General features: G+C 42.1%; 2 protein-coding genes across 2 annotated transcripts; both read left to right on the plus strand.

Annotated features, from left to right (window-relative positions):
* Positions 1-2,164: 2,164 nt before the first annotated feature.
* LOC147433344 (uncharacterized) lies at positions 2,165-3,096 on the plus strand. Its single transcript, XM_086491752.1, has 3 exons — positions 2,165-2,481; positions 2,729-2,846; positions 2,961-3,096. Exons 1-3 carry the CDS (start codon positions 2,347-2,349, stop codon positions 3,071-3,073), a joined length of 366 nt encoding a protein of 121 aa, XP_086347878.1. The 5' UTR covers positions 2,165-2,346; the 3' UTR covers positions 3,074-3,096.
* Positions 3,097-3,263: 167 nt separating this feature from the next.
* LOC147433345 (uncharacterized) lies at positions 3,264-5,628 on the plus strand. Its single transcript, XM_086491751.1, has one exon. The coding sequence runs from the start codon at positions 3,264-3,266 to the stop codon at positions 4,569-4,571; it is 1,308 nt and encodes a 435-aa protein (XP_086347877.1). The 3' UTR covers positions 4,572-5,628.
* The last annotated feature ends 6,193 nt before the right edge of the window (positions 5,629-11,821 follow it).

The following is an 11,821-nucleotide window of genomic DNA, read 5'->3' on the forward strand; positions in this document are numbered from 1 at the left end:
GATGATACCTATGTCCTTGTTGGAAGATTCCAAAAAATATTCTTGCTGATTTGATAGATCTCTCATATAGCAATGATGTTGACTTCTCCCACAATCTGTATCTGTACCCAAATGTTATGTGAAGCCGAGAATGTAATTATTGATGAGATTGTGGAACATTTGGCTTTATTACCATGAAACCCAGAGCCAGAGTATAAAAGGCAACCTTGTAATTTTTTTTGAACGATCATTATTAGGAAGGAATGAGAAGATAAGGTTTTTCTCTGTACGTCATGTCTCTTCTCTTCACCTGTGTTTTTAAATTGCTTACACTGTACCACATGGTTGTCACATTGGAATTATGAGGACATCATTGTGTTTGTCTTGTCAAGCTCTCTTTGCGGATCTCTACATTGCAAGCATCATGCTAAAACCGAGCAACTACATTTATGACCTTCAAGGTGACATTTCTCTCTATTCGAGTGTCTTTTTGAGATTCCATCATTTGCATGCGATTCTTGGCACTTAGGAGAACCTATTAGGCACATCCGAGTTCTTAAAAATTGATGTCCATCAGGATGCCGAAAGAAAATTGTATTTTTTGCTAGAGTCTTGTTGCAAGTCTGATGATCAAGTTATGTTCTATATAGTCATGGATTTGCTCATGGATTTGCATGTGGATAGGTGAGAGGCCTGAAGAAGAATATCAAAGATTTTAGTAGATAGAGTGCACATTGGGTGTCGTAGTGGAGTGTGTGGTGTTCAAACAAGATCCTAACAACCTCTTGGCATGCCTCCATGCCCTGATCAAGTCACTTGCTTCCCAGGATTGACATTTTGTCTTGGTTCCATCTCTCTCAGAGATGTGAAAGGTGTTGACCTATGCGGACCCCTAGACATTGGCATCGTTGCCAAGGAACGAGTACATAAACTAGAGTAAACACAACCGAGTCCCGACAGAGTGTTCTTAGGTAGACTCTTAGGTCAGATAGGTTAGAAAAGGAGACTAAGGTTTATGTGGTCTTCGTATCGTGAGTGATTGTGGTGAGTTTCTTGCTACAAAAGTGTTAGACAAGTTAGGATCAATGTTTTAGATATGGTCGGAGCTTAGGGCAAGATTGCATCCGACTGGTAGAGTGGTAAATCTTGCAGTAGGCAAGAAAACACATGAAAATGAAAAAAAATATTAGAGTCAATTAGGGAGTGTAGGTTGAGCACTTTGAATCCATTTTCAATTGATTTCTTTGGTTTTAGGAGTACAATAAGACTAACAAGTAATCTCTGACATCTATATCTCACTGGATCTGCATGTCGCTGAAGGGATATTGTTACCAAAGGTCAGAAAAGCTTGAAGAATGATAGTGCATCCAAAGAAGTGAAAGTTTTTGGGCATGAATTGTGTGAAAAATAGTGAGTGATTGCATTTGCAATACTTTGTCGAATCTCTCTCTCTCTCTCTCTCTCTCTCTCTCTCTCTCTCTCTCTCTCTCTATTGTTCTCTGCTTTTCTATGCTCCTCCACGCCATGGCAGCTCCAAGGTATCATCCACCCTAGCTCCGCTCTCAACACTTATGAGTTGTCATACATTGCCCTAGAGAAAGTAGTTATAGTGATGGTTGATACACAAGTGTATTAAAGAGCTCTAAAGCTGACATGAGAATCATAGGCATTTAACCCCACTGTGGAGGGAAGGAGATCAATGGTTGCTTCAGTTGAAGCACACCATCTTCTTGGCCGCAGCAACACGCGGGTCACATACTATTATTTGTACTGCATCTCCACAAATGATGTGTGCAAAGCAAGGATTACCATAAGTTCCTAGACAAATATTCACCTAGACTTGTGAGTCTAGGGTAGCTGCACGTCCGCGGACGTAGATGTAAAAATAGGCTTTTGGAAGGCGCCACTAGGTATGGAACCTCGGCCATTACACCAAAAAAAGAAGATACAAGAGGAGGCTTTTTGTGGTCTTCAACGTTGAAAAGGAGCGAATTGAAAGGTGGTCTTAACTAAAGGTAATTCAGATATCTCTATCGTAGATTCATGGGTAAGCGGTGCAAAATTTAAAATCCTGTTTTGCCTTTCTTGATTAAAATGAAGCTGCACCTAGATCATCGATTCATCAGATCATCTCGATTCTCAACCTCGTTCAAATTTAAAATTGCATTGAAGATCGCGCGCGCGCACACTCACTCACTCACTCCCAGAGTCTCTCACACACACAGCCTACACCCACACACGCAAATCAACAGACATTCTCTCTCTGGGAAAGATTTGCGCAAAACCTCTCTCTCTCTCTCTGTCCACACACACACACACACACACACACACACACACACACTGTGACACACACAATGCATAACACACATGGAGCGTATGATGAAAGCCATCCTCGATCAGTCTTCGCGTACGTTTGTGCACAGAAGTGCCCACGAGCCGAGCCGCCTCAAAAATGGGCTTCTTGAGCTCCGAGCAGTGACAGCAATGATGCTGATGATGCAGGTGAGCAACTCCCACCATTTCGTGTTCGCCATTCACAATTCACAATTTCGCACTTAACTATGTTATCTTGAGCTGCCCCCCACCTAGCCCTGTCTTCTAGGAGCTCTCTCTCTCTCTCTCTCTCTCTCTCTCTCTCTCTCTCTCTCTCTCAGTTTACCTTGACTGCCTTGCTCATCTGCAAAGGAAGTAACACAGAGATTGTGTCCTCCTTGTTTTGCAGTAACATGTACATTGTGGGTATGTCCAGGCGGTTTTATCGTATGTCTGCAGAGAGGTCGCTGGTTGTCCGTGTGATCTATATTTGCAAACTGAGAGCTTTCTATCCGTAAAGCTGGGGATAGAAATAGGCCGCCAACACGGGCATGGTATGTGGGTGTACTGTGCAGATGAAGAGCCTCTGTTTACTCTGGCAAGAGTTTAGCAACTTCAGAACTTTTGGCCTGAAACCTGAACAGACATATATTGTCTTGCAATGGCAGGCTGTTGTTTCGGATGTCGGCATGTAATTTTGGGGATTGCAGGTGGTGGTGATTGTGTAATGTGCCGACAAGACAACGACAAATGTCTGACAAAAGGATATCCAAAACCATGAAGACCTCTCCTTAATCAATCGGTATGTGCCCAAATGACACACTCACATCCGTGCTACATTCAGCTATGTGTAACATGAGAGAGTCAGAGTAGTAAGGAACTTGTGCCTCTCAAAAAGTTGGGCTGCCCATCCCTATAGCTGGCTACTCCCTGGCCTCTACAAGGGCAGTCTTCTTACAGGGTGGACTCTCATGCCGTCTTTGGACACAGCTCGACAAAGCCACCATCGCAACGAATCGGCAGGGGAAGCTGCTTTTCACAGAGTTTCCCTCAGAGAGACAGAGATCCTGAAGAGAGTACCCTCCTGCAAGGAAAGACAACGCACTAAGCCTGCAACTCGAGTCCCAAATGGTGAGTGCAAAACTCACAATGTGGATTCAAAACCTCACAAGAACATTGATGGCAATGTGGGGAAGCCATCAAGTTGCTTTTCTTGTTTCCTCTTGCCTAGGAAAAAGTCCAAAGATGTTCGTAAAGCATGTAGGGATGGTGTCACAGCTAAGCCAAACAGAGATTTTTTAGTTGAGAATGCGATCAAGGCCGGCATAAGTAAGACGCACTCAGTTTCTTCTCCAAGACACACAATCGTAACACCGAAGGGACTAAACAATGCAGAGAGGGCTCAGCTCACAGCTATTGAGATTCGATCAAAGAAGAAAAGTGATCCTAGCATGGTTAAACCTCTACAACATACTGTGACAAGCCATCCTCGAAACAAAGCTAGCGAAAGGAGCTTGAGTGCGGTGCATATGGCAAGCAAAGCTGCGAGCAAGCCAAGCTCAATTACCTGCCAAAAGCCTGTAGTAGCTACCCCAAGTGGAAAGACTAGCAACAAATCAATGAGCTTGATTAGGCCTCATCTGGTGGCAAAAGCCGCTAATAGGTCAAGCCCACCCATGAACATTAGTAGCCCCCAGTCAGCAGAAGTACTGGGCCAAATTACGAGGAGGTCAAGCCCAATCAGTATTTCATCCGAGTGTCTACTTGAAACCTTCCCCAAACAAGGCGTGCGCACGTACACCGGACCAAAACCAGCTCGGCTTGTGGAGAAAGCAAAAATAGCCAACACAAATCCAATCAGAGAAAAGGTATCAGACAGTAGGGAATCTGCACAAATAGAAAAGAAAGTTGTGTGGAGAGAAGGCCTTCTACAGCGTTTGGGGAAGCTGCATGGACTCGGAAATTGCAAGCTGAGCTTGGAAGAGCTCATTGAGCTGGATGACAATGCTTGTCTTGACGAGCTAGAGTGCTTGCACCGACATGAATGTGCACCACTACATTTACCACCAGAACGGCCATCATTGTCTGCTACAAGGCCTTCCCTTGCTTCAACATGGAACATGGAGTTTGAAGGTGGTAGACCCATCCTGCCCCTCAAGAGACAAGATGTGAGCCCCGAGGTTATGCATGGGATTGTGTGGCCTCTCTCTCACACTAACTGTCTCTTTGAAGCTTCAAAAAGACACCCTCGCAACTACAAGGACGAAGAATGCAGGTGAGATCCCTGTCAAGTCTCCCCCACACACTAATCCATCCGATCCCCCTCCTGAATACTGAGCAGCTCAAAGTTTATGATACTCATTTCACAGACTGTTGATGCTTGTGGAACTACAAAATGTTGATTTTGGTACTGGTCAATGTGTCTGATGTGAAGGTCATTTGTGGTAATTGTTTGGACAAACAACAGTGAAGCATAATTGCCTTCTGTGTACTTCACCTTTGATGCTGTTTATCTTGGCATGCTGACACCTATTTGCCAATTTCTCACGCTCGTTTTGATGCGACTTTCACAATGACAATGTGTGAGCATTTCTCGAGGTCATTTGGGTCGAAATGGATTTTTCTGCACTCCAGCTTGATGACACAGCAAGCTTTCTGTGCAGTTGTGATTCATGCATTTCTCTTGTGTGGATGAACATTAATGTCTCACAATAAGTATACCACATAAGTTAGGAAGGTGGTCCTGCATAGATCAGACAAAAGTCCCTTCGAATGCAGGTCTGCAAGGTCTCTCTACTTGTTCCTAATTAAGTGTTTTGAAAGGGTGACATGGAGGCTTACATAAAGCTAGTGAGTATATATAATTCTAGGTGTTGGAATGCAGGGTTTGTTCATCCTATCTATTTTAAAGAATGGATCTCCCAGGAAAGCACCATATCTCAAACTGTACTTTGATGGCTATGTAAGCTAATCAGATGGGTGCATTTTCCTTGAAAAAGTGCGTTGCCCTATTTTTGTGCTGGTTCTTGGTAGAGACATTGCGAAGTCTGGTCTCACAAACGCCCGGATGAGCTCAAATTCCTGTATTAGAAGTTCAATGCTGTAAAGATGACCAAGATACAAGCAATTGAAGTTGAAGCTGGTGGGCCATAGACATCATCGGCGGATGTTGATCTTGTGAGGCTTCCTCTGTAGGGTGTGTTTGTTGAAGGGGGACCTCTCTTGAAGCAGAAAAAATGAAGATACATTCACTTGATTTGTAATGGAAATATATGAAACCAACTTTTTCTTCTCGGGTTTTGCGTGTAGACATGAGGGGTGCACTGAAGTGGGTTGAGCTGAGACCCTTAGTGGCTCAGGACAGCCTAGAGTCAGCAAATGGGAGCTAATCTTGGATGGATAAGTAGAATGAACTGCATTACTCAAATCCTTTTCACCTCTTGTGCCATAAGTTACACCAGTTAGTGTATGGGCCAACAAAATTGTTGCTCTTTAGTGGAAGGGTGTTTGTGAGGATGCATAAACTCTGTTAGGTCAGGGATGACAAGCTTTGTGAAAGCTTGACAAACTGTCTAAGCATGATGAAGAGTATTTTTCTTTTCTTTATCTATTCAGATAAAGAAAAGAAAAATTGTTGCTCTTTAGTGGAAGAGTGTTTGTGAGGATGCATAAACTCTGTTAGGTCAGGGATGACAAGCTTTGTGAAAGCTTGACAAACTGTCTAAGCATGATGAAGAGTATTTTTCTTTTCTTTATCTATTCAGATACTGTCATAAAATCTAATATCTAACTATACCCAAATGATTTTCTCATATTAAACTCATCACTTAATGTGAGAATAAACGGGAACAAGAGTTAGAATATAGATATGTGCTTTAGATGCATCTTAGCATGGGGCCAAAGGTAATGGGCCCAAATGGAATATGGTCTATCAAAGAGCAAAGGTAATGGAGCTTGAAAGACCTTAGGGTTAGTTTCATTAAAGACTTCCAATAGTTAGTGTGAAAAGCCTTCGACCTTAAGTAAGGTAGGGTTGTGCTTGAGGTGGGAATCCGGTCCAAACTTGAGGTGCTTATCGTGCTTGAGATGCTAGGGTGTACTTGAGGATGGAACCCGGCCCAAGCTTGAAGGGCTTAAGGGCCGAGCTTGTGGTAGGAATTGGGCCCAAAGTTGAGGGGCTTGAGGTGTTAAAAAGTCAACAAGGATCCCTACAAAGAGAGGGTGAGCCCTACAAGTTGGGGGCATAAGAGAGAACACACACCCTTACACAAGGCAAGCCTAGACCAAGGAGGCAACAAGGACACATGTCAAGCTTCTCTCCATGTTGCCCTCACAAGGTGCTTAAAGCCTATTGGTTGGCCTCTCAAGGGGTCCAATGAGAAATTAGTTTATTTAATTAATTTTTAAAGCATTATTCAATCCCTCTCTCTCAAAAGGGTAAGGACACTTGTCCTAATGCTACTCTTGTTGCTTGACATGCAGTAAGCATGTGATTGACTAAGCTTGAGGAGGCCCAATCAAATGCAGGCTAGTGCTAGAAGAGGGGGTCGATCCAAGCAAGTAGGGGACGTGCTTGTCCATATACTCTCTCTCTCTCACACACACACACACAAAGCTCATTGTGTGAAGTGCAAAGTGCAAGAGCTCCATCTCCTTCTCCAAGCTTGTTGAGAAGTTGAGAGCCTACACCAACACTTTTCGCTATGGATGCAAATCCAACCAAGAGCCATGTTCCAATGCTTAAGCTTGCCATCTTCTCCATCTTCATTACTATGCTATTATGTATGCTAAGCAAGAAGAGTGATGATAAGTGAGGAACTATTTCTTTTTCCTATGAATGTCTCTTCTTCTTCCCTACCCTCATTCCCCACTAGCTCTCTCTACCTTTGAAGGTGTTTGAGGCTTTGGGATTGAGGCCGGGGATGGTTAATGCTTTCTACAAAGTGTATGTTATACTCGTGATGCATGAAGCTTTCCATCTTCATTGCATCACCTAGGTCACAAGGAACACAAAGATTGTATTGTAATAAGTCTCTCTTGATAGGAGAATCTATAATACAAAAGCCTATTGGAGGGGGGACTAGCTCCACATAAATCTGGTCCTCAATTGTTGTCAAGTTCTCTAAACTCTCTCTTGCAAAGTATTGTTCATGCCAAGTTAATTAAGTACTATGGTTATGTTACTACCGCTAATTAAGTTCACCCTCTATGTTCTCAAAGTAGTCTCACAAAAATGCTCACTATAATTCTCTTAATTCTGCCATTCTCAAAGTTCATAGGCCATTTCCATTACATACTATGATTGGTTTCTAGGCTTTCAAAAGAGAATGCTCTCTAAATAATAAACTCTAGAGTATTAATATTGGAATTGATATAGTCAAAAAATGCTCTTATTAGTGGTGTGAAACTCTTCACCTAAGGAGAGATAAAATTTTAGAAATGGAAATGTTGGCCTCTTGCTATAACTTTCAACCATACCATACTTTGAAGGCCTGTCCACTACAAATTTTCTATGCCACAACTACATACTTTGAAGGCCTGTCCACTACAAATTTTCTATGCCACAACTATATACCATGTTCAATTTGTATTAGCTCAATCTCCAACAAGTATTGTAGATTGCTCAAATACTCATCTCAAATTGTTTTCTCAAAAGAGCTTAGCATGCTCTCCATCATCCGAACTATCATCCCCAACAAGGAGATCATCCACATAGATAGTAATGATCACATCTTTTGCACATACAATGAAAGATTCTCATTAGCCATATGAAAACAATTGCTGAAAGATTCGCATCAACCATATGAAAACCAATAGTGATAAGGTGTCGAGCTACATGTCATGCTGGAGGGGCTTGCTTCAGTCCGTACACAGATTCTCGAAGTTTACATGCATAATATGGGGGACCCATGTCCTCATAGCTTGGTGGTTGCTCTATATACACTTCCTCTTGTAAATCACCACGCAAGAAGACATTCTTGACATTCATTTTTTGTAAAAACTAGCCCTTTGCAGTAGCCATTGTAACAACAGCTCCAATGGTTTCCATCTTGACAATGGGAGAAAACGTTTCCTCATTATTAATGCCATATGTCTACACATTTACTTTGGCTACAAGTCTAGCCTTGTATCTGCTCACACTATTGACACTATTGTGCTTAATTTTGTACACCCATCTACAACCAATAGGCTTCTTACCTTTAGGTAATGCAAATAATACCCATGTTTCATTTCCATACAGAGCATCCATCTTCACATTCATAGCCTCTTGCCATTTTACATTTTCCAATGTCTCATCAAAACATGTGGGTTCAACATCTTGTGTAACTTTTGCCATATATGTACATTGGGTAGCCACATAGCTATCATTCGTCAATCTCTGCACCAGATTCTTGTTTTTTCTAGATCTACATGCCTCTTGATCGCTACGAAGCACCCTATTTCAGCATGCAACCTTCTCACACTTGGAATCCTAACTGAGAATATACCACGCTCCAATGTTCCGACCCACTAGAGTCAGTCTTTGCACATTAGCATGGCCAACGTGTATATGCCAAATTTCTAAATTTGTAACAATACTTGATGTAATGGAAATGGCCTATGAATTGATGGTAGCAACATAAACATAGTACTAAATTAACTTGGCATGGACAATACTTTTGCAAGAGAGAGAGTATTAAAGAACATGACAATAGTTGAGGACCGGATTTACTTGGAGCCGGTCCCCCCTCCAAAAGGGTTTGTATTATAGATTCTCCCATCAGGAGAGACTTGATACAATACAATCTTTGTGTTCCTTGTGACCTAGGTGATGCAATGAAGATGGAAAGCTTCATGCATCACACACAATCATAACATAAACATTGCAAAAAGCATTAACTATCCCAAGCCTCAGTCCCAAGGCCTCAAACACCTTCAAAGGTGGAGAGAGATAGTGGGGAATGAGGGTAGGGAAGAGGAAGAAGAATCATCCATAGGAGAAAGAAATAGTTCCTCACTTATCATCACTCTTCTTGCTTAGCATAACATAATAGCATAGTAATGAAGATGAAGAATGGCAAGCTTAAGCATTGAAGCATGGCTCTTGGTTGGATTTGCATTCCATAGCCAAGAGTGTTGGTGTAGGCTCTCCACTTCTCAACAAGCTTGGAGAAGGACATGGAGCTCTTGCATTTTGTACTCTCCACAATGAGAGAGTGTGTGTGTGGGAGAGTATTACCCCCCCCCCCCCTCTCAAGCTTGGTCCACCTCTCTCTCTCTCTCTCTCTCTCTCTCTCTCTCTCTCTCGTATTATTTAATTATATCATTTGGACATGTGTCCTCTTTTTCCTCTTTGAGAGAAAGAACTTAATTATTTATTTTTATGTATCTAGATTCTCATTGGACCCGTTTAAAGCATATCCAATAAGATGCAAGCACATCATGAGAGCCACATGTGGAGGATTTTGACATGTGTCTTTTATGCTTCTTAAGTCATTTTGTTTAAATTGAACACTTCAAGCACTTAGTCAACTAAGCATGGAAACTATTTATGCCTCTTGAAAGTTTATGTTTGAATTGAACACTTTAAGAACCTTAGTCATTTAAGCAAATGAGAAGCACCTCAAGCTTGGGCAAGGTTCCCACAAACACTTAGCAAGCCGACAAGCACCTCATGATTAGGTAGGATTTCCACTTCAAGGTCAGTCCTAGCTTGCCTAAGGTCAAAGGACTTTTTAGCTTTAACTTTTCGAGGTCTTTAATGAAGCTAACCCTAAGGTATTTGAAGCTCCAGAAGATGCACGTTGCTCTTTGATAGAATACCTCCTTTTGGACCCCTATTGAGATGTAACCATCTCTCCTCTTGGTCCCTTGCTGAGGTAAATCTAAAAGTACTTATTGCACATTGCTTTTTGGTAGACAGCTCCTTTTGGATCCCTATTGAGATGCAACCATTTTTCCTTTTGGTCCCCTATTGAGATAGGTCTAGAAGCACATGTCTATATTCTAACCCTTGTTCTTGTTTATTCTCCCAGATTAAATGATCAATTTAATATGAGAAAATATTTTGGGTTGGTTAGATATTAGATCTTTTACCTCGTGTGAAATCATAGTCGTCCTCGACTATGAGGTAGAGAAGATAAAGCCTAGTCAGTAGTCCATGTTTCTTAGCGGATAGAGGATCCCTTTTTACCGTACGACATCATTCTAGAATGGATAACTAATCCATTTGGTGCTCGAGAGACTTAGTTTCCGCAAGCATGTCTCCTCTTTAGACCATATCATACTTCCAAAGTAGAGTGACAAGTTCTACTTGGTGTTTGGGAGACTTAGTCACCACAAACATGATCCTAAGCATGCATACTTCTTAAATTTTGGTGCACAATAAAAGAAAGAGAATGAGTCTTATAAGACAAAAACATTGTTCATTTAAAATGCATTTTCATTTGCTTACTCTAGTGTAGCATTGCAAGCATTGACAAGGTTCATATTATCCTTAAGCTAAGTTCCTTGCATCCATCTAACATCTTTAAATGAATAATTCTGAAACTTAACAAGATATCATTGGATAATGTTATCGTTTCTTAGTACCTTGTTTTTGTGTCAAAGAATCGATTCGAACTGCAACACCTCTTCTTGATCTTCGATCTCTGGCGGGTCCTCCATTATTGGTTCTTTTTGTGGCTCTCCTTTGTAAGGCTTGAGTAGGCTCTCATGGTTAGCATTGTTGTTGGCGGATACGCCGCGACGGACGTCAGCACATCGAGAACTCACCTAACAAGAATTGTCAGCTACGGACGAAGCTCAACCCGCAGGCGCGTGGAAGCAAGCATAGGGTGTCAACCTACACTCGACCGGCCATTGACTACTTCCTACAGAGGTCTCTACCCAATGTCTAAGTTACAGCCTACTATTTTGCACAGGAGGAGATTTCCTACAACGCTTCCATGAGCCAAATACCCATTCGACGTTCTCGAAACGCTACGAAACTTGAGGGATATCCTATTAACACCAATAGGCCATTCTCCCTAAGGTCCATGACCCAAAACCCTACCCCTAAACACCCAGTGCAGAATCACATAGGATGTCTGATAGGTTTTTGCAGGTCGACGTTTCTAAAAACTAAGGTGCCTATTGTGTAGCTCTACTCAATACGAATGCGTGGATATACTGAAATGCGAAAACAGACACCGTTTGCTTACCGAATCCCTAGAGATAGCTTGCGGGTCAATCTCGCAAATCCAGGCCATACACACGCAGTGTGGGTATTGGCGCGTAGCTCTCTCCGGGGGCAACATGCTGCACTTCTCCGTACTCGATTCCGACCACCAGTGTGCGCGTAGCGTCAAGATAAGCTCTCACTCTCTCTTGTACACAAAATACGCTTCTCACAGACACTTCATAGAATGAAGAAAGGGGGGGGGTTTTATTAAGGTTAGAATTTGGTATATATACCTTCCAAATACAAAATCTCATGTTCCAAAGTGAAATCTTACTTAGTCTAATGGCAAAAATAATATACAAAATTGGAAACTTCTGCAAGCCCCAA

Source organism: Adiantum capillus-veneris, chromosome 20, assembly GCF_014529385.1.
Source record: "Adiantum capillus-veneris isolate H3 chromosome 20, ASM1452938v2, whole genome shotgun sequence".
Classification (NCBI taxonomy): domain Eukaryota; kingdom Viridiplantae; phylum Streptophyta; class Polypodiopsida; order Polypodiales; family Pteridaceae; genus Adiantum; species Adiantum capillus-veneris.